Source organism: Galendromus occidentalis, unplaced genomic scaffold (genome assembly GCF_000255335.2).
Source record: "Galendromus occidentalis unplaced genomic scaffold, Mocc_1.1 scf7180000077453, whole genome shotgun sequence".
Taxonomy (NCBI): domain Eukaryota; kingdom Metazoa; phylum Arthropoda; class Arachnida; order Mesostigmata; family Phytoseiidae; genus Galendromus; species Galendromus occidentalis.
Genome location: NW_003805441.1, coordinates 124,038 through 149,495, shown reverse-complemented (window position 1 = coordinate 149,495; position 25,458 = coordinate 124,038). Strand labels below are relative to the sequence as shown.

Below are 25,458 nucleotides of genomic sequence, written 5' to 3'. Positions count from 1 at the left end.
GACAATCCTCAGATCCCAACCATTCGATCGGATCTGACAGCGCCTCAGAGCGTCTTGGAACCATCCGCTCTTGTTGTCGGAGGCCATCCTGAGCTGAAGGCTCCAACGCCATTTCGGGAATCTAAATTACCGCGCGGTGTCGATTTTGTTTGTATTTTGAGTACCGTTGTAACCCTGGCTATCGTGTTCACCTACATCAAATCAGTCAACGAACCCAGTGGCGGCCTCGAGAGGACCATAGACTTTCAAGGTCTGTCGAGCTGCCTTCTGATTCAATGCAATGTGCTGTAAGTCCGACAGTATGAAATATGGCTTATTTCATCTGTTTCCAGCCATAACGGAAGCTCTGGATGAAAACACCGAACCGACAACGGTTTTCCAAGGTCCATACTGAGTTCTAAAGATAGGAGGGACACAAACAGTCGCGGTCAAAATATTATAGCCAATAATCGAGTGTATGTAGTACACACCAAATCCGCTCGATCGAACAAAACCTGATCTCACCGCAGATAGATCTGAGGAGTGGCACGTATTCGTGGACCGCATCCTTCTCTGTACACGCTTCAAGCTGATGATGTTGCGACCGAGAGAGAGAACGCAATTCGGCTCGGATAGAGTCTTCCCATGGAATTCCTGCGGCCGAAATGAGTCAATCGATGGCACGTTGTTGGCGTTCGGGGACTACGTCAACATGAAACGGGATGGCGAGGTCCTACTCACTGAAAAAGGTTGGTTTACGACTTCCTTCCGTCGAGCGCAAGCGTAAGCGTTACCTGTCTCAATCTCGATCAGTTGGGTGTGGAACGTCGATCAATATCAAAATACCGAAGGGTGAGGCTTCACTAATTCGGGGTCGAATAGAGGAGTCAAGCACGGTGCATCCGAATGCCCATTCACTTCCGCAGAAGACCGGCTGCAAGTGAGGATCCTGCTCCCCAAACTCTCGATCAGGTCGAAACTTGACGACGTAATCAGTACGTGCTGGATTAAGAATTTCAGAATCAAAGTGTCATTGGAAATCTACGGGCCCAGACAATCCAACTATATCCTCGAGCCCCCGGTTCGTTCTTCCCCAGCTCCATACGATCTCGGGCCCGGTTTGCGAATTTTCCTCACGAACTTCCCCCCTGATGGGTGGGAAAGGTAGACAAATGCGAAAGATTTTGGGCATCACTTAATCGATTCCAGGATGGAACGAGTGTCGATTTGCATATGTGCGCTTTGAGATTAGCGACGTTGCTAGCGACCGCATGCTATAAAAAGCAGATCAGGAGGCTGATCGAAAACGTTCAGGAGGCTCTCGAAGCTGCCACGACCCTCGCGACTGCGATGCTTCCGTCTCCAATGCCCGACTTCCGATGATTCTTGCCTGACCCGCATGACGGGTATCGGTCACTCCGTCGCGGATCTGTAAGCCCGGGGGGAATCTAAAATTGGGCACTCCATAATGGGGGATGCGTTCAGCATAGCAGTTCTCAAGCAATTCACTGTCCCACAGGATGACAATTCTTAGATTTGGACGTGAACGCGATGGGGCATCGCATAAATGCTTGCTTGTGGTGCTTCCAATGAACTCGGATTCCTCTTCAGATGACCGATGGAACCGTGGTCCTGCTCGTTCCTTGGGGGATTCAGAACTCATCGTCAATGAGAGTAATCATTGTGTATTTGGTACATTAGCTACATATGGACAGAAAGTTCAATAAATTAGCTTCGATTTGCGCGGGTAGCTCCCAACGCTCCGGTCTGTCGCTCTCACGGGATGCAAGTCCTGGTCTTCCTCGACCGTGGCGGTTGTCGTGGATTCCATGATGTTTCACCGAGGTCCACATTCACACCCGTGGTCTTCGGAAGCGATGTACATGAAAGCTGTTGCGAGAAGGCGGTCGGGTTCCGCATCACATCATACCTTCAGGAACGCTCTGCTGAATCCTTCGGACCCCCGCCCGACCGTCGAGTCCGGAGAAGGTACTGTGAGTAGGCTCATCACGCGACCACCAACTGGCAATTGCATTTCGTTCTTTCCGATTTCGATCTCACTGGAGCCGTCATCCTCTTGGTCCGGGGCTACCTCCTCGCAGATGATCATGGGAACTTTCATGGGGATCCTTAAAGCTTCGATCTCCATGTTGGAGGGCACAACCGGGGCTTGCGTCTGGAGTTTCATTGCACAAAGTTCGGGCCGCTGGTGGGAACTGCTCTCCAAATCCGTTGGTAAGTCTCTCGAGGCTTGTGGTCTGACTGCTGGCTTCGGACTGAGCTCAGAAGAACCGATCCAAGTATTTTGTAGCGGCCGGCGATCCCGCCGTCATTTCGTACCATCGTACGGAGCAGAGAGACAGATCTGGAAAGCGTGAAGAGTGCTTCGGTGAGAGGGTGCCTTCGGATGGACATGCCCGCTCGCACGTCGACATCTGCGTGGGAAAGTGATGGCGCGTTGGTCGGTCGTCAGCTTCGCTCATCCGCTATGCGTTGGTCACACGTAGGCATTTTACGTCAGGTTCGCTCGATTATCGGGAGAGAGCGTACACTCCTTCAAGCACCTGTATGCTGACGGGCTTCTCAATTATTACGCGATTCCGCGCATTAGTCGAGCTTGCTTCAAATGAAAGGGGGGCGGCGCTGGAGTTACTGAGCGATCGGAAACTAATGACTCGGTCCGCGGCTAAGTTCATTCCGACGACTCGGGCTCCCTGTCACTCGGAGGCATTGGCGCGATTAAGTTCGCGAGAGACCAGCGGTCGTCGCAGGGCCACTATGAAACGTGGCCGTCGCAGCCTGATTGACGTCAGAGACCTGAGAAGGAAGTTCGGGCGAGCTTTTAAAGAATTCAGCGGCGTGCTTGGAGGTATACCATTCAAGGCGCTGTTAGCTGCCCCTCAGCCGTCCTTCAACCCTCAGAGACCGGTCCCTTCGGAGCTCTCGTAAATCAGAGCTCGTTATATGTACATCGTTGTCCCGGCGGTCTTCGGCGATGGTGTCGTGACGTTTTTCGGGAGAATTACGCTCCCGTAAGTCGCTCGCCGTTTGACCCCGGCGGCAACCTGAAACGTTACCGAGCCGGAGCGCCGTCAAAGCGAGATCGGAAGGTCCCCACTTTTCCGGAACACACAGAACGGCACGTAGGCACCGAGCAATTTATGAACCGAGGGATTTCTGAGGTGGGGATATTTTCTAGACCCGGGGAGCTTCACCGGCCGCATTGAGACGCATTTGAGATTTCGCTCCAGGAGACAACAAATCCACCTCAAACCTGGATGTGTGAATAAGAAAACAGAATTCAGGAATCCGATCAGTCTCCCGCTGTTTCCACAGCGAAGCGAACTGTGCATGGGAACATCCTCATCGAGCGGAAACCTGGATCTGTACTGTTGGATATGATTATGCATCGCTTTGTGAGAGACCAGAACTCTGATTGAGAGCGAGTGCTCCGTAGAAGCAGACCGGTGACAGATTCAGAGGTTTTCCATTGGTTTGAAATGGATTTCCGACCATTCACTTCCTTCCGGGGGCTCCCTGAAAATCTTCCGATTCTCCGAAAACGATTCATCTTCCGAGCCGCGGATCGCGGATCTCTTCACAAATTGTGCTCGGGACGAGACTCCTGTAAACATCACAGGGGGATCTGTATCTCTGGTTCATAATCTAGGCAGACAGGAATAGGGGGACATCGCATTGAGGAGTGCAAGGCCACTTTTTGTATAGTTGATCCATCCCAAGACACGTGAGAGACGTTCTGAAGAAGCTGAGATCGCGTTCACGGAAAGAGGAACGATCAGCGTCGTATCCTCTACCGCGACGGATTGTGCTCGTCTCGCGATGGGGAGGTTGGGAGATCGATATGAGCTTCTGGAGAAGGAGTGAAATCGGACCCAGAAATTATGGAACGTCGAGCTCAATTGACCTCCTGAGCGCATCACCTCCTCCGAAACTCCGATTCTAGTCCGGCATACTTTCGGAATCTACCGTAGCTATACACCGGCAAGTTCCGGGAGAAAACAGGGTATGCTTATCGGAGCAGAAATTCCGGCTCCGCAAGTCCAACACCAGGTCGGAGCGATATCCTCCTTTAATCCCGGGAGCCGGATGTCACCGCTCAGATCTCTGCATGTAGAGCTCATTAATAAATTCAAGATAAGGATCAATGAGATTCACTTCGTCATGAGCGCATAGCACAGCAGATCTATATATTTGGCTTCTCTTTGGCCGTTTTTTACACAGTGATGGCTTGAGCAGTCGGAGCGGGAGACTCCTGGCCTCGTGACAGTAAGGGAGAGTTACATCTCATCATGAATTGGAGTCCGCCTATCTCCCAGATTTCGTTTCACTTTATCGACGGCCCGCTCGACAATTTGTACGAAATGGTCCTTGTCAAATCTATAGTTGGCGAATTTCTCGTGTCCCTTGTGTTTCTCGTCATCGCCAGCAACCGATTCCATTTTCGACAGATCAGTCAAAGTGAAGTATCTGCGGGTCAGAGAACATTAAATTATTATCAGGATCGCTGAGTCTGAGACTGCCCGGGATTTCTCAAGAATCAGTCGCAAGGCATCGTTCTGTCGGAACGCAATCTATGGGATAATACTCACGCCCTGCCGGCCAGTCGACTGAGATCCGAGTAGCAGCTTGTGTCGCCACAATTATACACTTCGAAAAGAGCAGCCCATTCGGGTAAGAACAGCACGTGCGTCAAACCAGCACCGTGGATCCCTATGAAGATGTCGGTGTTGGCACTTATCTGAAAAACATAATCTTATTCCGTGAGGACAGGATACTACTTCTTTCAGTGGAATTCAAAGCGTCGGGTGAGAAGAAAATTCGGGTCAAGGGAAAACCCCAAGCTGGTGCGGTGACTCACGCTGATTTGTTTGAGGAAGTCCATCTTGAAATTGAAGTCTACTTTCATGACCTGAAGGTCCTCGAGTTTATTCAAGGCATCGAAGAGCTCATCTTCGTTAAGTATTCGTCTGGTATCTGTGCTTCTCGTCAGGAATGTAACTCGGAGCTTCCGCGTAGGTCTCTCTATCGGAACGTTCAGACGGTGGAGTGTATGTTCCCTAGGAAGGATCGGATGGCAGAAGCCGATTTATTTTTCAATGCTCTAGCTTCGGGCTGCCGAGGAGGAGGATTGATTACAGAAAACGAGGATGACGATGACATTAAGAGCTTCCCCGGAGGTATTCTTACCTGAAAGCTTTCATTAGACCGCTCCCTTGGCAACCAGGGATCAATGGCATATTGTAGTAGAGTCCGAAAATCATTCGCGGCAGGAATGGCATCATTAAATTTTTGAAGCAAATCCTTCCCTGGTCTTTGAATTCGGCGATATACCGCAGAGGTTTGTTAGTGATAGTCTTCCACATGATTTCGAAGTTGCTCCTATAGGGATACTGGAGACGGAGACAATATTTTCACAACAGATTTTCGTGTAGAATAAAAACGTTCGAAATATTCGAGATCGATGGAATCGAGAAGACATCAGCTCGAGTTCAGGGGAGAAATCCTATAAATACCCACCCCGTCCCAGATGATGACGTTGACGTCTTTGTAGGCGCTTCCATTGAAGTGGAGAGATGCGTAAATATTGACGAAATCGCAGAAGTGATGATACATATTTACAGTTGCATCGAGTTTCACTACCATTGTCGGCTCCTCTATGACCAAGCCGCAGTTCTCCGAATTGAGTTGCTCGTGGAAGACTGTTGGAATGGCTTTGAGAATGAGAGGCACCTTTCCGAGATTTGAGGCGCTCGGAGTACGGGGAAGTATTCCGATCCTCAAGATCAACACGGGGATCCCCCTATCGAGAGAAACTCACCGGTGAAGTGTTGCAACTCGGGATACCAAGACTGTAAGACGCCCTTGTGTTGTCCGAGCGATCTCCATCGGGCGAGATTCAGTCTGCAGTGACCTCCGATAAGTCCCGAACCGAGAATATCGTCTCGGTATTTGACTGGAGGCTTGAGTGACTTCAGCTTGGAGAAGTTGATGAACACGTTTCGTAAACGACATAGTCTCGCGTTATCGACACACTCTAGCACACTATCGCCCTGCAACCCGAGAAAATCGTCAATGTGGTCCCGAATTCGGCTACTGGCGGGAACGCGAGAAAATCTGCTAGTAGGGGCTCAGTCGATTTCTTACTGACTCACCAATTCTGATCCTCGGCACACGATGGACATTTCTCGCAGATTCTCTCGGATATAGCCGAAATCTGCGGTTTTGAAGAACTCGCGCTCCTGTGCCTCTCTACCTCCTCCACTGGTCCAGCCTTTATCTGATCCAGAGCATTCGAACTTGTGGAAGCGATTATTGATGTCGCAGCTCTCTTCATAGCCCCAGCATCTGTTCTCGGACAGGACAGCCTGCAAAATATTCCTGATCTCAATACTAAAATTCGCCAGGAGGTGTCCGCGTTCTATGAGATGGATCGGGGAGAGGGGGCCCGGACTTTTCAGAAAATTAGAGCCTTAAGAAATTACTTCGCACCTGACACTGAGCATCCCGGTGACACTCCTCCAGGAGACTGTCATTCAATCGAGCCCACAACGGTACATGACTGCGCGGAACATCTAGCTCATAGAGAGCATATCCACTGACGATCCAGCCAGCCACGAGTAAAAAGAACATGAGTATTCTCATTAAATTCCCGAAATGAACAGAGGGGCGCTCAGCGATCAGCTGTAGCTCCTGAGCTCCGCATGGGCTTCACACGCACGGCTCAGCAGTTGGTTCGAGGTCTCATTTCTGAGTTGGATCCTCGAGGTCCGGGAATTTTTCGAAGGCAGGATAGGGATCACAAGTCTGACGCTGGTTTCCGTCTTCACGTCGAGTTTCGACTATCCTCACGCCTACTCCTCTGATCATGGGGCGGCACTTCGGTGCGAAGCCGGGCCGGTGAGTCCAGCGGCAAAAGAGGCGGCACGATTCGAAATTCCGCGGGCTCCGGGATTGTGGTGAAAAGGAGAAACAGGCTCGCGATGAGGCCGACATACTACATACCACCAGGAGGAGGAACACCGACGCTGATTCTCAGTTCACAGACCAATCCTTCGGGGATCGATGATTCCACGTCGCGTATCTCTTCGGCAAGCCGAGCAGCCCGCTCGTACATATGGCGGACTCTCAATTCGGAAGTGTCTTTGTTCGATACCATGCTCCGAGACATCTGAGCTCGTCGATCTCGAGCTTAGACGGTGAAAGCATTAATCCAGAAATAGCTCCAAGTCATGAGTCTTCGAGGGGGTCCTATAGGGTATCAAGCGGAGGGGGGGATTATTCATCCCCCGATGGTGACGATTTCTCTACGAGTTGAATCCGATGAGGAAGAGACGAATTAAGTACTGGATCATAATCATTGGGTAATTATCAATTATTGGATTGCCGCAAGCACAGCAAGGAGGCCCGCTCCGCTGAAAAAACTATGTCTCCGGGAAGAAGCTTTCATGGCGCCAGCCTAGTCCTGGCGCGTTGTCGGTAATTCAGAGTGTTCGCTGAGCTTAGACCATGACTTGAGCTCCCGTGACAAACGTCGGGAGACACGACACGCAGCTGTCGAAATCTGTATACACGGAGAACAGTCCTCTGGATTCGTACTCTCTGTGATTCCTGCCGTATTCGGGAACTCTGCGGTGTCTGTCATGTTTTCATGACTTTCGCGCAGTGAATTCTGTCTTTTGGGTTGACTTGAGGATCGAGCATGAGTCGGTGAGAGGAACCGCGTTCGAGAATTTACTGCTCCACTTCACAATCGCTTTGCACGATGGCCTTTTTCTTGATTGCGGTAGCGAATCCTCAAAAATGTTACTTTCTCTCCCCGACCCCCGCTTCCAGATCCGATTTGATGGGAGGGTTATGAGGAGGCACACGGGAGCCTTTATTTAGCTATTTTCATGGACCTGTCAGGAGAGAAGCATTAAAACAACGAAAGTTGAATCGAGACTCGGGAGAGAAAAATTCGCGGAACTGCCATTGCCATGCCGAAGGATGAGGATTCACAGAGGGAGCGAAAACCTCAAGTATATTACTTCGTTTTGAATCCAGACAGAAAACTCGAAGATTGTCTGCAAGTCCTGAGCCAAATGCAGAGAGATGGCTTGGGTGCTCGGTGGTTCTCTGTCGGGACGATCTCGGAGCCGAAAATCTGCAATGACTATCAATACAGTGCGGCAGAAGAGTATGAGGGATTCATACAGTTGAATAAGTGTTTCAAAGACACTCACCCCTTCATCCAGCAAATAGCTTTGTATTTGTGCAACTATATTGTAGCCTTCAACGAGGATCCAGAACTTTTCAATATCCCCGACGGGTTACTACAGCCAGCGGTGCGGACGAGGCTTTACTTCGCTCGATATTGATCATGCGGTAAGAGTTCATGAACAAGAGTCCGTGAAATAAGAATCGTTACTCCGACGAGGGAGCGTGCGAAGTAATGAAATTGATCGTTGTGACATAAAAGTAAAATTGTGGGAGATGCCCTCGAGTCCGAGGATTTCGCTTCATTTTTGTTAGAATATGCTTCTGGGTATAATGGGATACACCGCGGTCATCATACACTGTATGCTCCGATTCTCTCGTGCCTTCTCTTGCCGTTGTGCTGTACGATTCGTCCTCTGGCGGGACGATTGGAGTTCGTTGCGGAGAGGGCTGCCCAACATGCCATCCATTCTAGAGGGTCATTGACCTCGGCTCGTTCGCGCGTCCTTGTGGTTGAATCACTCGGCCTCTTGACACGTGGAGGGGCATCGCCAAGCGATTAGGCGGGCAGTTTACGCGTTACTTGATGTCAATGAGGTCGTTGACTGGGAAGTCGGTGATAATTTACTTTCCGTTGGCTCAATTGCGGTTCGGAACACTGCCTTGATCCAATTCCTCAGGTACGGCGCTCTTTGATTCGATACCCCGGGGAGCCTCTAGAAAAATGACAATCTTCGTTCGCTTCGCTTTCAGGTAATTCTTTCGCTCAGATCTCCGTGGTGTGAGGCTGATTTATTTTCCGAAAATAAGGGTGAGCTCTCCGACCAGCGAGGATAGTTATCGTCGTCCCTTTACGCTTGGCGCGCAATCTCGACTTCCGCCCTTGTACCGTGTTTACTATTATTCCCAGAATTCCCTCTCCTGATAGTCAATCAGTACTGGTTTAAGTTGTCGAACGATGGTTGGAATAGTCACGCATAAAGCCCACCGGTACATGTCGATAAACCCTCACCATGCTAAGGAGGGGACGGCCTTGCGAGTTCGGTGACATCTGTTCTCCTCTACTCATGCTGACGGATCAAATGGGTCGGCGAAAATTAATGTCGCATTGAATCCCAGACAGCTTCATTACGGAAATTATCATCAGAGAAGCATCATTCTACTTGTAAGAATAAAATACTGGATGATGGAAGTGTCTCTGCGGCAGCGAATATAGTTTTGAGACATCTACGCAATGATGCCTTGCCGCTGATGGATTCTCGAAAGTCTACGCGCGGAATATGCTGTGCAGGAATTCTAGCTTTCCACAATTCACTCTTTAGATTACAGATCGCGGCAGGCTTCCTTTCTCGCTTAAATCGAGCGTAATCTCCAAACAGTACAAAGACATGAAAGTAGGGCAACGATACCCGTGAGGCATACTTCCAAAAGGCAGGCAGAAAGGATCGATCGCGAAACCCCATCACGTCCCAGAGAAGATTTTCGAATTTTCTGCTCGAGTACTTATTCTATGTATAACTGGCGATGGGGTAGGGTTCGAGTTTTCGTCGCGATGTCTGATCGCGACCGCGAATTCTCTTTGAATCGCAGAGCGAGAATCCCGCGAACGCCCGGCTTCAAAGTCGCAATGAAGGTCGACCCCTGGTCATCGCAATTCACCGCAGCTTCTCACGCAGGCCACTTGAATCGGTACGCGGACGACGAAACCTCAATATCTCGTGATCATAGCGGATATTCGGGGTCAACGACTGAGAGATTCCTCATTTCCGTCTCTGGTTCGAGGATATCCCGTCCCTCCCTTTCCGATTCTTTCCGAGATGTCCTTGAGTGGAGGAAAACTCCTTACGAGCTCAACGAATGAAGTACCGTTCCGCATCACTCGGCATCGGCGAGCTCCGAGAAGGTTCGTCTGATCGAGAGCGGAGATCTCGAAAGCATGTGACCCCCACATCGATCTCACTGAGGGAGTAGTTGAGCAATTATTCAGGAGAAAATGGATGCTCAGCATTCGGACCGGATAATGGAGAGTTTCATTCACGGGGGGAAGAGTGACCCCATTCGTAACCGATACGGAAGACCCCAGACCCATCCATTCGATTAAGAGTCTTACGTCGGCCTGCAAATCATGGGGAGAATAATTATTAGGAGAGGGCGCACCCTGGAATCGGAATGATTCGTTCATCGCGAACCCCCCCCCCTCTCCCTGATGGAATCCGAAGAATTCCGAGGCGGTTGAGAGGAGACGGGAATCAGGTGACCTGTCTTTACCTAAGGAGCTCGACGAGGGATGAGGATTACTGTCCGAGATCTCGAGTTCACCGTCCTCTAGTCTCCGCCCATGTGAATCGAGAGCTTTTGCTCCAGATAGGACAAGTGACAAACCTTGAAACAGCGATTCATACTTCAAAGCGCTTCCAATCCTACCCGTGTGAAGAGTTTATCTTTGGAATGTGAGGACGAAAGGAGATTTGATCGAACTCAGAATGAGACACAGAAGTCAGTCACAGAATGCCCTACTGCGTACAGCTTTGGCGAGGGGATAAGTTTCTTTGGGCGTTCATTCGCCCCGATGCTAGGCGCCGCCTTCCCAGCTCCCAGCGGAAGAGTTTGCCTGCGAGGGACACAATAAATTCCGCGCTCCGATGCCGTCTGCCTCATAATCCTTGGTGACGATCCACAGGTGCGAACTCGCGATCCTCCGACTCATCTTCTTTCAAGGTATGAAGATTGAACCTCTCGCACACCTGGTGCCCGATTCTCTCATGCCAAGAGTGCGGCGATCTCCGATCGAGGATTCGGTATGTCCCGACGGTGCCAGCCGGGGGTCATTCACCCGTTCAGCCAATTCTATTCAAGCCGCATCCTCTGATACTTTTCCTATTCCAAAACTTGTACCTGCAAGAACTTATATTGCACGGACTTCAGTGTTATGGGGTCCGCATCCGTACAAGGCTTGCGAACTTGTTTCTATGTAAGCTCCTTGACTGGACCGAAATTCACATCCTTGAACTGAGCGGGCACTTGATTTGACGATCCTGTCACATAAGTGCCTTCTAAGTTCCGCGATAGCTCTGGTGGACTGAGCTCGCCATGCAGGGGTGCGGGGTCCCGTCAAAACACGTCTTGTCCCTTGAACACAGCCCTCTCATCCAATTTTTCGTCGTGTAGAGTGCAATCGAGTTAGGACTCCCACGAGTCCATGTCGGACGAGGCCATTGTTACTTCCGAATCCGGGGAGAGTCGTTGCGGGAGATCCGTCCGTCGGACGGTCCGTCAGACCCGCGCGGAAACGTACCAGCTTACCTTCGACGAGCGCCAAATAACGTGGGGTCAATGACCTTTATATCAAGCACCTCTGTTCCGAATGACCAGCTTAAAGAATGAGAAAGGGTTATTCCGATTACGTAAGAGACACATTGACACAGAAACTGTGACGGTCTACTGTGGCGGCACACTTTTGGTGAATCCCGGAGACCATTCCGTCATCTCATCTCACAGAGAGAGTAACCTTCCAACAAGGACTATTCGACATCCTTTCGTTAGGTTAGTGCAGGGAACCGAACTTCGAGGTGACGGAGCCGTCCCTCGTGCTAGAGGGCTCAAGACCAGGATCGGTATCGTAATCTCATGCATTCAGTAAAGCGCCAGCGTGCTCGCGCAGTCACGTGTACCTGCGCAACATTCGTCGGCGCTCTTGAATTTTATCGGTAATCGAGTTACTAGTCGAGCAAACTAGACGTCGATATCCCTCCTCTGCGGAGGACCTTGACTAAGTCCGCTCCTGGTTGCCAAAGAAAGACGGTGTTATGTCGGAATGTCGATGACTTTCCCAATCGTGTTCAGTCAGCGCCGGCGCCGCCAAACTATTCGACGGCGATTCACGACCGTCCCCGGATGGTTATTCTCTATTTGAATTAAGAAGATTTAACTCGAACGCATATGAAGTTCGCGAAGTTTTCATGATCATTTTCGGTCCCTCAGAATGGAATTTCGATATGTCGAGGTAATGCAGCCTACCGAAATTCGTCTCTCCGCCTCCTCAGATGAAATACCGAGATTTGAAGAACTTCGCCCAAGAAAGACTCGACAAGTTAGCTTTGACTTGCCCGGTGTACGATTGGGAGGAAACCGACGACATCGTGAAAATTAACGCGGTCTATCCCCAATGCGAATGGAGGCTCGAATCGCCTGCCACCGATCTCGCAATAGTGAGTCGATGCTGCGACATTAACGATATCGCGGAGCGCATTCTCGCCGAAGGACTCGGTGACAGGTTTTCTTCCTTCTGACGTTTGAAATTTTCAGAGACAAGATTGGATGCACTGGTATTCTTGCGATCCATCGACCAAAAATTACGTCGAGATCTTTTTCGAGAGGTTGCAGCCGGGAGTCGCCGTGGTTTGGGTGAAGCTGCAGGTAGACGGACGGCTTCTACTTCTCAGGGAGAAGGTTTATAACGACAACAGCGACGGTGAGATTCTGCGCTCGATGCTGCCACTGATCCACAGGTTCATTCGACGAAGGGGCTGCCAGAGGAGACATCTCCTTCATTTTCAGGACATTCGTATCATGCCGGCGGGATCCGCCTTGAGTGCACCGCGCCTATGAGGCTCTGGAGGCTAGCCATCAATACGATGATGGAAGACGTCTCCAGTGGAGCGGAGGAGCGGAAAGTCCATGTTCGTTTCGGCAGCAGAATGTCTGCTCTTGGTCACACATTGGAGCTGCCGAAGGAGAACTCTGCATCCTTCTTGGCAAGGAAATTCTCCGCCGAGGGAAACATAGGACTCATCCAGACTGAAATTTCCAAGTGCGTTACCCACCTCCGCCCCCTGGGCGCCATTCCCGTTGTCTCGTGTCATCAACGTGATACTCGTTCTGGATTCGATGCTTGATTTCTGTGACCAAACAAGAATATCTAGTCCACCATCGCGGTCCCGGTCTCCATCCTGCCGGCTTCTCATCGGGAATACAATTGAGAATGGGCTCATCTCTCTCTGATCCCTTGAAGGTGCTGCGCGAGATCCCAGGCTATACTTCAGCCTTTCACGCTCTTCGCGGAGGTCATCGTCGGTGGAGATCGACAGGAACTCGTACTCTTCGGCTCGCGAGTGAAGTTTTTCGGTGACTCGAGATTCCTACAGAATGTGCGACACAACGTTCTTTACGCAGACGTGAGTCGTAATGGATTGGGCGAGTCTTTACCCTTTCTCGCAAAATCTCTGATAGAAAAATCGAAGAAGTCTGGCTCTCGGATTCGTTAAGGTTAGGAGAGGATTCTTATTTTTGACAGAATGGAACAGTTGTTGCCGCCATGGAATTGACTGGGAGCAAGAAGCTATACGGGTACTGCTTCGACCCGAGCTTCTATACTCAACCGATTCGGAAAGGTCGCGTCTTTTTCAACGAGCAATCCGTCATCTGTCGAGGCTCCGTGAAATCCCTTTGCATGAATTTCGGTGAGTATCCGAATCGGTCAGCTGAGGAGCCATGCGTGATGGTGATGATTGAATCCAATCAGAGACATGGAACCTGAGGGAAAGGGGCCGAATCCCTCAAGAGACGTTTAGAGAGGGTACTTCCTTCTTCACTCTCCCTGAACTTGAATTGTAGGAGAGAAGAAGCAGAATTTCAATCTGGAGCTGAATACTGCGATGCCGATTAGCACTATCAACCGGAGTAAGGTCGACGCCTGGCTCGTGGAAGAGGTTCACGGACAGCTCGTAAAGAACAGAGAGACGTTCGGAGTACAAGGCACTTCGTTCATCCTCCGAGGGGATTACAAACTGCCGGAGTCGAAACTATTCCTGTGGGTCCCTGGAACATTCGCTGACTGTAGGGGTCTCTGAGCAGCACCCCAATAGACTTTCGATTCCTCAACGTGATCCCAACTCTTGATGTGATTTCGCAGGTGTGCACTGTCTCGGTACCCCGCGGACGATTCCTGTAAGATCGTCAGTACCCTGCAGCCAGAGAGCAAGAACGCGAAGCTCACGGGCGGCAAAGGATCATCGTTGGCCGTTCTCACGAGCTTGGCTGCTCATCATGAAACGGTAAAGTCTTTTCGAGATCACGCGAAATCCGTGAAAAGCAGATGTGTGCGACTTCGATTTCCTGAAGCAGAATCCTTCATCTCCGCGGCATTTCCAGTTCAGCGTTCCGGCGGCCGTGATCCTCACGGTCCACGCGTACAAACAATTTTCGGAGACGTCCTCTGTCGAGAAGAGCATAGGGGAGCTCCTCCGAGCAGCTCGAGGAGCGGATTTGGTGGAGCTCGGGAGAGCTTCAGAAAGCTGCGTACGAGCAATCAGCCTGATGGCTCTTCCGACGGAGCTCTCGGACGCGGTAGGAGAACCTGGAAGAATTTCATACTCGTCACGAGAAAATCTGCGAATGAGAACCCGCTGCGACCCTATTTGGATCGAACTCTTGGCTCAGCTTGCAGGAACGATGCTCGACACTTTCGGACACGACTGGCAATCGATGAGTTTTGCTGTACGGTCTTCGGCGGTGTGCGAAGACTCGGAGGAGATGTCCGCTGCTGGACAAATGTCAACCTTCCTAGGAATCAGAGGGATAGATCAACTCTCAGCAGCGGTCGTCAAGTGTTGGGCGTCTCAATTCGCTCTTACGGGTGAGCTCCTAGCCGGCACATCCGTGTCGGCGATAGCCTCGCCGAGCCCGATCGACCGACTTGAGCATCAGGAACTCGGCAATGCTCGCAAACTGTCGGGGTATAACGGTATGAATAATTGCAGCCGTGAACTACAAGAGACAATATGGTCAAGAGCTGGACAGTCCTATGGCCGTTGTGGTACAGGAGATGGTCAGCGCCGAATGCGCGGGCGTCATGTTCACCTGCGATCCGGTCACCTCTGACCCGTCACGCACCTTGATAACCGCGAATTACGGCCTTGGCGAATCCGTCGTCTCCGCTGCGGCAGATCCTGACACGTTCTTGCTGAAAGGAAGGGGCAAGGGCGACATGGAGCTCCTGGAGAGAAGGGTGAGTGAAAAAACCGGGTGGATAAGTAAGATTGAAACTTGGCTCCTGCCGGTTATAGCGACCGATAAGCGGTTTCGACCCTGTCCCTCAGCTCGGACGAAAAGAACGAATGATCGTAGAATCCGGGACCACGGACGGCACCGAAGAAAGAGAGGTTGGAGCAGAGTCTGCTAGTACTTTCTGTCTATCGGATCTGGACGTTGTCCGGCTCGCGAAAATCGGAGCACAGGTGGGGCCCTTTCTTCAAGACTCGAGATTATGTTCCGGAGTGATTGCCGCTCTCACGCGATGTACCCATTTGACCTATGGCTCATGTTGCCCCTTAGCTGAGTGATATCGCCGATTCCCCTCGAGACTTCGAATGGGCGATCAAGGATCAGAAAATCTTTTTCCTGCAATCCCGGCCAGTCACTTCATTCCTCCGGGAAACCGATTACGAAATTCGTCACGATCTCAACAGCGCGTTTTTCACGAATCGGGAGATATTCACGAGAGCAAACGTGGAGTGAGTTTCTTTCGAACATGAGATCTTATTATGCTCCATAGGTTGTTTCCGCTCTTCCTCCGCGATTGTAATTCGCAAAATGATTATCGATCTTCAGCGAGGTCATGCCTGGAGCCCTCACGCCTCTCAGCGTGTCAGTGATCTGCCACCAGATATTCGGAACTTACTGCAGAACGGAGCTCATGAAGTCGAAGATGTTCGAAGCCGACAGAAGCCAATATCCAACTTTCCAAACATTATGCGTCGGGAAGAAGCAATACACAGACATTTCTAAGGTTTGTCGCGGGCAGGAGGGCGGCTTTCCAGCGCAGATTCGTATTGAGATGGAGTTGCTAGTAGGAGAACTCGATCGAGGAATACCAAATTTCATGAACTGCGTTCCAGAGCGTGTTCTCAAGCAAGAAGTCATTCCTCGAAGGTGCGTCGTTGATAATGTTCGGCTACGATATATCTGAGGATGAGGCTTTCGAGCGCGGGATCATGCATGATTCAACGACGTCGACCAGCATGAAATCATTGAGATACATGTTTGACGTGAGTGAAGCTCGAAGGCTCCGGTCGAGTCTTCCCCATTACGTAGAGCATTTTGTTGAAAAGATGAGATCATTGAGAGTGTTTTGAGCTTACTCAGAGCGCTGTTGCAGGCATTTCGAAAGGTGAAGAAAATCGTGGCTTCCGCACAAAAATACGTCGATGAAATGCAGATCGATCTGCCGGCTGACGCCGATTCCCTGGCGATGTTCTGCCACGTCATCAAACAACTACCCAAACTGCAAGAATGTTTCGTCGCGTTGGTTTTCTGCAGCCTACCCTCCGCTTTCTACAGCATCGTGATTCTCAACTTGCTGAAGAAGAGTCAAGGTGAAAAGAAGAACACTCCGGAAATCATGGTTCTCCTCTCGAACCTCCTGAAGTCCGAGCACGAAATCGAGAGCGCGCTGATTCCGCGAGAGATAACGGTAAACTCACCGCAATGCCTTCCCAGATTCCGGTATGCATAAACCGAACGCAGGGTCCTCTACCTTCCCCATGAGATCCATTCGAGCTTTTCCCTCTCGTAGGAACTTGCGAACGCCATCTGTGAAGATCCGGAAATGGAAGATTTCTCCAAGCTGGACTCCGCTTCCGCTCTGATCCGATTGGAATCGAATGGAGGTCGAGCCGGGGAACTATTCAGAGCCTTCCGAGAGAAACACGCGCATCGTTGCTACAAAGAATTCGATCTTCACTCTAAAACCTGGGACATCGACCCGCTTCCTCTTATCCACACCGTGAAACTGCAGGTGGAGCTCGGGAGACAAGAGATCGAGGCCGGGAAACTCCTGTCCCTGGAGGAGCTACCGAAACAACCGGGTTTTCTGATGAAGAAGCTTCTGCGTTTCTTTGTCACGAGAGCTCACTACCAGGTTTACGCAAGGGAAGCTGCGAAATCAGCGATGATCAAAGGCTTCCATAAGTTCCGGCTTGCGCTGCGAGGAGTAGGGCGGCAGCTCCATTCGGAAGGGCGAGTCATGGATCCCGAATTGATATTTTTCCTCACATGCGACGAGATCTTCCGCTTGATCTCAGACAGAGATCCAAATCTTATGGCGAGGTATGTTCCGGACTCGGACCGCATATTCTGTGACCTCTCATTACGTGCATAGATAACCTTAAATGCCCTTGCTGGGAGATGAATTCTTCTCCATCAACCTCAGAGCTATTCGGAGACAGAAGATGCACCCTCAACTCGACAAGGAGCGGTTTCCAGTCTTGTTCTATGGGATGCCCAAACCGGTGAGACTCTAGCGGGTCCTAACGCGTGTAATTTTCCGTCGGCACAAGTGCCACCCTATTACTTCTAGTAGTGAATCATGGCTATTTCCCGATTCTAGCTCGACTCGGCTCCTGCCAAAATAAATCCAGACCATCAGAGCATGAAAGGTACCCCGGTCAGTCAAGGAGTCGTGACTGGACCGGCGAGGGTGGTACAAGACTTCTTGACAGAGGCGCACCTGATCCAGAGAGGCGATATCCTCGTCACACGTGCCACCGACACAGGTTCGGTTCCACATAATATATTTTTTCAAATTAAGGGTCGCACTCGTTTCTTTGATTGGCCTTCTTGATTGATCATTCGTATGTATTCCAGGCTGGACTCCATATTTCCCATTACTCGGAGGAGTGGTGACTGAAGTGGGCGGAGTTGTCTCCCATGGAGCCGTCGTTGCGAGAGAGTACGGCTTGCCCGCTGTGGTGGGCGTTTTCGGAGCCACAGATGCTATCGAATCCGGAGACGTGGTTGTACTCGATGGAGACAACGGGATCCTGATGATAACGAAGAAGAATTGAAGACGGGGAAGTTAGAGGAAGATCGATCACGCACTCTTTGAACTCACGGTGTCGGAGCTCTCCAGATAATTTCGACTCAATAATCTATCTATCGAAGCTCCGACTATCGGAGAAAGTGCCATAGTTCTCAATCGAGAATGAAAGATCTGTCGAATAGACTGCGTGATCGATTGGAAGTTTCCGGTTATCTGGGTTGCGAGACAACGGAGATCAAAACTTCAATTCCGACTGGCGAAAGCCTAGACGGGATCCACTGAGTGGCTTACCTACTCATGTATTCACTCGTCAGGTATCGCATACGAATCGATTATAATGCATTCAGATAGAAAAAAATAATCTAAGCTGGACTTCATGATGAAACAACAGTTTTTTATTCGACCTAATTCCCCGGCAAAACATGCCTTTTCATCTAAGTCTGCTTGAAACCCGCTCGGAAAGAGGAATGACTGTACATGAGCTTCTCTGCTCGACCCCGGGAATCTCGGTCCCCCCTTACCCCAATCCGATTCGACTACAACGGAACTTTCTATCGTCGATTCAGTGACGATTCTTTTTCTCGTTCATGGCTGCCTGTACGCATTTCGCCATGGTAGCACTAGCTCGACTGATTGAGTCCGTCATGAAGAAGTCTTCGAGACCCTTCAGTTTGGTGTCCAACTTTTCGTCACTCCTCAGAGCTGAAGCCAATTTTCCGAAGAGGGGACCGGCCTGCGGAAATCGAAAAAGAAAATCGTCATAATCGAGCCAAGACCCAATCAAGCGGATGCCTCCGCCGTGACGAGGAGTAGAATCGGAGGGTCGATCGGAAAGTGTCGATTAAGCCGATGGAAACTCACCTGAGCAAAATAGTTCGCCTCTTCGACAACGGAGTACTTGACGAGGTTGGGTGCGATCTCCGACATCCTGCCTCGGAGCTCTTCGATGTTATCGTACGGCAGACCGACACCGGCGAATTCGGAGAGGGCTCGAATGATCTTCCAATCTTCACGAGCGAGTCCAGGAGGGGTCACAGCCGGGAAGGTTTGCTGAGTACGACCCTCAGTATTCACGTAGGTCGCCTGTTTCTCCGTGTAGGCGCAGCCCGGTAGGATGACATCCGCCTGTTCAGCACCACGGTCCCCGTGATGGCCTTGGTAGACGATGAAGCAGTTCTGAAGGTCCTTCCGGTCGACGGCTGCCTCGTCGGCGCCCAGCATGTACAGAAGAGCGGGTTTGTTGGCCGCGATTTCGTCCGCACCGGCTCTGTAACCCAGATCCAAGGCCGCGACTTGACCCGCGACTCTGTGAAGCACGTTGAAGACTTTCCAATCCTCGGTGGTGTTTTGGAGACTGAGGGCCAACTTATGGGCCGCGCTGTAGATGGCGCCGCCGTCCTCCCTTTGGAGCGCTTCGCTGCCGACAATGATCATCGGTCGCTTCGCAGTCTTCAGTCTCTGAGAGAATTCGTGATTTCCGCTCGCTAGATCCGCTATCGTCTTCGGACTATCGCCCAGGTGATCATAAGTGTAGGTGAGGTCTACTTTAGGTCCGATGACAGCGACATCGAGCTCGTTGGCGATCCACGATTTGCGGATCCTTGCGTTGAAAACCGGGGACTCGAAACGGGGGTTGCAGCCGATGATTAGTACCAGGTCAGCTTCCTCGACTCCGGTCAATCTCGAGTTCAGCAGGTAATTTGACCGAAGGTCGGTCCCAGCGCCGTCCATGGGGAACTTCTCCTCGGTACAGAGAGTCTCGCATTCGAGGTGGTTCATCAAATCCTTGAGCGCAGTCAATGTCTCGGCATCGCTCAAGCCACCGACCAGGGCGGCCATTCTGTCGCCCGGGGTGGTGGCGATCTTGTTGGCTACTACCATGAGAGCCTCCTGCCAGTCGCACGCCTCGAGCTCCCCGTTCTTGCGGACCATGGGAGTTGTCAATCGCTGGCGCTTGAGACCGTCATACGAGAAACGAGCTTTGTCCGAAATCCATTCCTCGTTCACGTCGTCGTTGTTCTTCGGAATAACCCGCATAACGTCACCCGCCCGCGTGCTCACGACGATATTGCTGCCGACCGCGTCCAAGACGTCAATACTCTCTGTTTTCCGGGTTTCCCACGGACGCGCTGTGAACGTGTAAGGCTTCGAAGTCAGAGCTCCCACTGGGCACAGGTCGATAACGTTGCCCGAAAGCTCGGAGAGGAACATTTTTTCGACGTAGGTGCCGATCTGCATTTCCTGACCACGGCCGGTCGATCCGAGTGTCGGGATACCGGCGATCTCTGAAGCGAAGCGGACACAGCGCGTACATTGAATACAGCGAGTCATCACGGTTTTGACGAGAGGACCGAGATCCTGGAAGGTTGCAAGGAGATTTAAAAATAATGAGGGGAGAAACCCCAGCGGTTCGATGTTTTCTTCTAATTGCTTTTGTCGCATATCTCCGTTTCTGTCTCTGATTCTGTTCAGCGAGTTCCTTACCTTATCTTCGACGGCTCGTTTGCCCGTGTAGTTTACGTCGGTGAAGCGACTTCGGTCTGAGCCAAAAGCCATGGACTGATCTTGAAGGTCGCATTCACCACCCTGGTCGCAGATGGGGCAATCAAGGGGATGGTTGGTCAGCAGAAACTCCATGACACCTTCACGAGCCTTCTTCGTCAGAGGCGAGTTCGTTTTGATCCTCCATCCTTTCATGACCGGCATGGCACAAGCCGCCACTGGTTTGGGAGACTTCTCCACTTCGACGAGACACATTCTTGAATCACAAGAGTCGGTCAACTTTGGGAATTTTAGTCGGACGGTCGGTTTTCAAGTTTGGGTTTCGGCTGCAAGGCTTTACGGCTAGGAGTGACAGCACGTCAATGAATCTAGCCCTCAGCTCACGGAAGCAGTCACGAACCTGCAGTTTCCGGCGACGCTGAGTCTCTCGTGATAGCAGAAACGAGGGATCTCTATTCCAACCATCGCTGCCGCTTGCAGAACGGTCGTCCCAGGCTCCACCTGATCGAAACAATATGCATTATTTTGAAACGCACTGCCTCTCATCGGCCGGCCCCGGCCCCGGCCGAGGACAGAAAACACTGTCAAAGGACTTGAGCGGTTCCCGACGCAGTTATAATTGAGCACTGGCAGATTGAAGCTCTTTGGATACGACGAGTTTCCTCGCGTCTCTTCGTCTCGTCGATGTATGGAGGAATGATTTCTGATTCCACAAGAGCAGCTACTGCTCGTGAGTGAGGAGTAAGTGACTTCGAGGGGCAAGCGAGACCTCTCCGTGGAACCAGAGCCGACTTTACGATCGGAGTTTTGAGGGAAACCGAGGTCTCCGGCGGGAGGGAAAACAGCTACACCTAGAAACCGTAATCCCAACTTACCATGACCGACTGGTCATCGATGAAGACCTCTATCTTTTCTGGGGCTGAGGCCGCGGACCTCTTCTGGACCTGTAGAGCATTGCGTAGCGAGCTCGAAACGCCTCGACGCAGCATGTTTACCCCTTTTCCACCAAAACACCGCAACACTTCACTGCTGCTTCGAGCAGGCAGGGGTCACTTCTCGTGTTTTCGTTCTCAAGCAGACGACAAAGAGTAGCAGCTGCCCGCGACAACAGCAGAATAACGTCAGCGGGCCTGGTCGGGTTCTCCTTCTCGCGAGTACGTTTGTCTCCTTGCTCGAATGCTGTGGAGCATATTTGCCGTCTCTCCAAGTGGGAATCATTCTCCGGAGCACTGTGCGGCTTCCGAGTGAAGCGGTTTCTTGGGCAAAATGTATGCGGCATGATCCGGATATTCGGTACCGCGCGACCTGTGGAGTGGAGACGTCTTCTTTCAAGCATAGTCTTAGAGTAGGTCTTTGAGCCGATCCACACCCCTCATTTGTCGGAGGCGGGCCAACGCGGGAGATTTTCGCTCGATACTTGATTTTCCTCGCTCTCACGTGTATTCGTTTCACGACTCTTTGCTGAACTTGCCTCCATACTCCTCGAGGTTTTCGCATACGCTCTTTTTTCGGAAGCCTGGACTCCGAAGACTGTCCTCCTTTCGTCTCACGGAGTCAAGGTCCGAGCCAGGGATGAATCAGCTCAGTCACAGGTCACAGCTCGATAGCTTCGCCCGAACTCGAGCGCGATACTTCGGCGGTCAATGCAGCCGATACGACCTCAATTCGCGTCGGGAAAGCTCCAATCGACTGAGCGAGCTCGCGGCCGCTCTCTGAATTACCAAAGAAGGATCATCCATCCGAGGATCGGAATTACCCAGATAGTCTGGTCTGATTCTTTTCCCCTTATCTACAGTTAGTGGTAGGGCCATGCGTCGATTCCCTCTGAGCGGAAATGGTGTGATTTGATCCGGAGAGGGATGCCGGCGAACCCGGCTCAGCGCCCGGATGTCGAGCAAGCGGCAGCTCCACCGAGACTATCTCGGTTTCCTGGAACCTTGACCGATATTCCAACAAAGAAACTCCTGCAATCGTAGATTAGCTTCGTATTCAAACATAATGAAAGATAACACTACGCGCTGCTGGAGCTCAACGACCGCTGCCGACAAGGAGTCTTGATTGCAAAGCAAGATCGATGCCTGGGCACGTCTCTTGATCCCACGACGTCATTCGGGTAAGCGGTCCGGAGGCGGATGGCAGAGACTCCCGGGAGTTTTGATACTCTTCAGCGGATGCTCTGGAGCCTCCTGTCGTAGGCTCAGTGCGAGTACGCCGGCCTGCGGCCGGCTCCGGGAAAGCTCCGCAACCGTGCTAGGCTCTCCTCAGACTCACAATAGGACAAGAAAGCCGTGGAGATGTTCGACTTCGCGTTAACTAGTCGTCGAGCGTGATTCTCAGTGATTAACAGAGTTCAACAGCACCCGAGAGCAATGATAATCGAGGGGGGAAAATAAGTTTTCCTGAAGCTCCGTTCGTCGATATGCGGAAAGGAAATCGATTCTCGGGAGAATGACAGGGGCCACAGTTTATTCCACCGGCCGCGGACCTCGTTCTCGAAGCGAATTATCGGGAGCTCAAGCTCATCTGTGGGTGACAGAAGAAGCGGAATTGCGGAATAGAATGGAGCCGACAGTGTTCCGATGATGCTTAGCTCTATCTCGGCGAATTCCTCGATCGTCCGCTCTCCTGATTCTCTGGCCCGATCACGTTTTTCAATTTTCCAATAATCGATGACAGCCCGGCGGAATTAGGATCTCCTTCGGATAGAGAAGACTCGATGTAATTACATCCTTTCAATAGATGTGTCCAAGAGTGCTTTAAGGCAGGGCGTGACCCCGCGAGCTTCCCCGGCGACGATGAATTTTTCCATCCAGGGCTCGAGAAACACCCGGCTTCAACTCAAGGCTTCGGAAAACTCCAGAAGGCCGCACCTGTATTGCTGTTTCCAACGAAGTGCGACTCTTAGTAGGTCCATCGGCTCGTCATCGACATTCAATTTTGATAATAATTTTGACCACTCGACGGAGCGCCGGGAGTGAGAACGTGAATATTCATCACTCAAAAAGCATATACAAGGAGCGCTCTGAAAAAACAAAATCATGAGGTTAGGTGTATGCTGGCGCGCCGCTGTAAGCCCTGGGAGACAGTGTATCTTCTCCGGTTATCAGACCGAAAGAAAACGAGAGCCGGGATCACGCGGATTCTCGCGTAAACAGCTTTGAAGATGCTAAGGATACTTTCTGCTCGAAGCAAGATGCGTAGAACGCGCTTCTATGTAGTAGTCCACAGGAAGTACGTAGGAACACCTGAACTTTAATCAGCTGTGCATTCCGATGACGGGTAGAGTATACCGGGTGCCGTGGGTTTTTAGGATACCGGAGCTAGAGACTCGCCAATTCCACCTCCGAGGGGCGACTGCTTCCTGCTCTGCTTGTACCATTTTCTGCTCGCTCCGTAGACTTAATCTTCTACTCAAGTGATTCTCTCACCACACGTTCTTGCATGGGAGATGGAGTAATTGCGGAGTGACAACAGTGATTCTACGACCTTGCTCAAGGACTGTTTTGTTTCGGCGCGGAATCTTTGAAGAAGAGACTGCTTTTCGAGCGGATGAGCATCATCCTGATCGCCTCCGAGTCATGGGACCCGAAGGCGAATCGCCCGAACTGGAGTTTCTTCGGAGACGGGAGTCCTTCAATAATCTCCGCCGTAATTCGTGGTAAGCTTCGTGAAGGAAAATGAGGAAGGGATGAGACATCGAGTATGACGGAGGCCAATGCCCCAGCCATCCCGCAATGTATCGACCATCGTTCCGAACCCATGCCCTCCCCAACCTCAAGAAGGCCTCGAATCTCAATATTGAGGCTCTTCGGAATGCAGGGGAGACACAGTGCCGAGGAGCTGACTCTGAAAACATCCGACCCCTCACTGGAGCTCTCCCATATTCTCCCATGTTCATGAACGCGTCTAGCGCCAATCATTTAGTCAATGTTGAGAGATAGATGAATCGTACAGGGTTCTATACTGTATTCCGTAAGTATAGGTATCACATCTTTACGGGCGTTCCTCGGTTGGTGTCTACCTCGAGTCCACGTTCTTTTTTTCTCAACAGTTGTCCAGGTGGTCTTCTTCGCATTTCTGTCCGCAGAAATTGAAGGTGCAGCTGTTGGTTACCGCATGGTGCCCGGACTTGATACATACGAGGTGCTGGTTACCCTGAGTGCATCCTTTCGTGATGCGGTGGCGCTCTTTACATTCCGACTGTTTCCGCGAATTAATTTTTACTTCTCTCTGTCGGATTCGCAAAAGCCTAGCCGTAATCATCCTTTCGGCGTTCGATCTCCCCAATGAGGGACTTCTCAGACACAGTATCAGTGTCTCGGTTGGCACTTGGCACCAGAGAATCTCGACCGAAAAGTCGCCAATCAACCCGAAGGCCGCAAGACGGAAGAGAGCTCATCACCCCCTACCTCGCCGAACCGATTAGGCACGATTCCAGCAAAAATCTCAGGACAAAGCTCCTTACGGCGTTGCAGAGCTCCATGAGAGCGTTCCCAAATTAGAACACAACGAGCACTTTTAGCAGCCATTAATGTCTTTCCTCATCGCTTGGGAAACGCGTTGAAATGATAAGAGTCTCTTGACTTCGCGAGATTGAATGGCCTCGCTGAGCCTTTAGGATCAGTTCCTCCCACGGATTCGAAAAAACCCGGAGCTGGTTTCGGGATGGGAGAACTCCGCCGAGTTTAGAATTCCTTCGTGTGATTTTCCCGGCTTTGACGGTCGTGGTACGACGGATACTGTGAGGATATTGTGAGATGACTTCCTTAGTCATTTTATCGTGATTTCCAGTGGAGACATACCCGGACTATGGTTCCATAACCTCTCCCGAGGAGGATGCACTTTCTGTACTTTTGCCCGGCTCTTCTGGAGAGACCAACGATCGAGTACAAGTCCGTGAATCTGCGCTTTCGTCCCGACGACTCCGCTCAAAGACTCGAAAC

General features: G+C 51.2%; 3 protein-coding genes across 4 annotated transcripts; 1 reads left to right on the top strand and 2 right to left on the bottom strand.

The window, feature by feature from the left end:
- Positions 1 to 4,277: 4,277 nt before the first annotated feature.
- On the bottom strand, positions 4,278 to 6,630 carry Eogt (EGF-domain O-GlcNAc transferase). Its single transcript, XM_029111626.1, has 8 exons — positions 6,490 to 6,630; positions 6,153 to 6,365; positions 5,819 to 6,050; positions 5,518 to 5,699; positions 5,188 to 5,390; positions 4,859 to 5,057; positions 4,590 to 4,738; positions 4,278 to 4,467 (listed from the first exon to the last, which is right to left on the bottom strand). Exons 1-8 carry the CDS (start codon positions 6,628 to 6,630, stop codon positions 4,278 to 4,280), a joined length of 1,509 nt encoding a protein of 502 aa, XP_028967459.1.
- Positions 6,631 to 7,976: 1,346 nt separating this feature from the next.
- Positions 7,977 to 18,038, top strand: LOC100904808 (uncharacterized phosphotransferase YvkC-like). Its single transcript, XM_029111625.1, has 20 exons — positions 7,977 to 8,308; positions 10,877 to 10,994; positions 12,240 to 12,404; positions 12,502 to 12,667; positions 12,754 to 13,006; positions 13,208 to 13,370; positions 13,490 to 13,655; positions 13,810 to 14,005; positions 14,108 to 14,249; positions 14,635 to 14,830; positions 14,955 to 15,202; positions 15,294 to 15,431; positions 15,529 to 15,707; positions 15,805 to 15,982; positions 16,092 to 16,241; positions 16,352 to 16,666; positions 16,769 to 17,301; positions 17,405 to 17,483; positions 17,582 to 17,747; positions 17,839 to 18,038. The coding sequence occupies exons 1-20, from the start codon at positions 7,977 to 7,979 to the stop codon at positions 18,036 to 18,038; spliced, it is 4,083 nt and encodes a 1,360-aa protein (XP_028967458.1).
- ND-75 (NADH dehydrogenase (ubiquinone) 75 kDa subunit) lies at positions 17,867 to 21,584 on the bottom strand. Of its 2 annotated transcripts, XM_018639759.1 has the most exons (6): positions 21,391 to 21,584; positions 20,916 to 21,016; positions 20,498 to 20,771; positions 18,875 to 20,371; positions 18,535 to 18,746; positions 17,867 to 18,014 (listed from the first exon to the last, which is right to left on the bottom strand). In XM_018639759.1, the coding sequence occupies exons 1-5, from the start codon at positions 21,502 to 21,504 to the stop codon at positions 18,576 to 18,578; spliced, it is 2,157 nt and encodes a 718-aa protein (XP_018495275.1). In that variant the 5' UTR covers positions 21,505 to 21,584; the 3' UTR covers positions 17,867 to 18,014; positions 18,535 to 18,575. The 2 variants fall into 2 exon arrangements, with proteins under 2 accessions (XP_018495275.1, XP_003743952.1); XM_003743904.2 differs by lacking the exon at positions 17,867 to 18,014 and having other exon boundaries at positions 18,388 to 18,746.
- Between the last annotated feature and the right edge of the window lie 3,874 nt (positions 21,585 to 25,458).

What these genes read in the sequence shown, in the direction of transcription:
- ND-75 (XM_018639759.1), bottom strand. Translation starts at nt 21,504, where the DNA reads ATGCTGCGTCGAGGCGTTTCGAGCTCGCTACGCAATGCTCTACAGGTC. An exon ending in AACGAGCCGTCGAAGATAAG is followed by an intron (nt 20,372 to 20,497) that starts GTAAGGAACTCG and finishes GCAACCTTCCAG; the next exon opens with GATCTCGGTCCTCTCGTCAA. An exon ending in AGGCGAACTATTTTGCTCAG is followed by an intron (nt 18,747 to 18,874) that starts GTGAGTTTCCAT and finishes CGATTTCCGCAG; the next exon opens with GCCGGTCCCCTCTTCGGAAA.
- Eogt (XM_029111626.1), bottom strand. Translation starts at nt 6,630, where the DNA reads ATGTTCTTTTTACTCGTGGCTGGCTGGATCGTCAGTGGATATGCTCTC. An exon ending in CGAGTTGCAACACTTCACCG is followed by an intron (nt 5,700 to 5,818) that starts GTGAGTTTCTCT and finishes CCATTCCAACAG; the next exon opens with TCTTCCACGAGCAACTCAAT. An exon ending in ACGTCATCATCTGGGACGGG is followed by an intron (nt 5,391 to 5,517) that starts GTGGGTATTTAT and finishes CTCCGTCTCCAG; the next exon opens with TATCCCTATAGGAGCAACTT.
- LOC100904808 (XM_029111625.1), top strand. Translation starts at nt 7,977, where the DNA reads ATGCCGAAGGATGAGGATTCACAGAGGGAGCGAAAACCTCAAGTATAT. An exon ending in TCGCGAAAATCGGAGCACAG is followed by an intron (nt 15,432 to 15,528) that starts GTGGGGCCCTTT and finishes GTTGCCCCTTAG; the next exon opens with CTGAGTGATATCGCCGATTC. An exon ending in CACACGTGCCACCGACACAG is followed by an intron (nt 17,748 to 17,838) that starts GTTCGGTTCCAC and finishes TATGTATTCCAG; the next exon opens with GCTGGACTCCATATTTCCCA.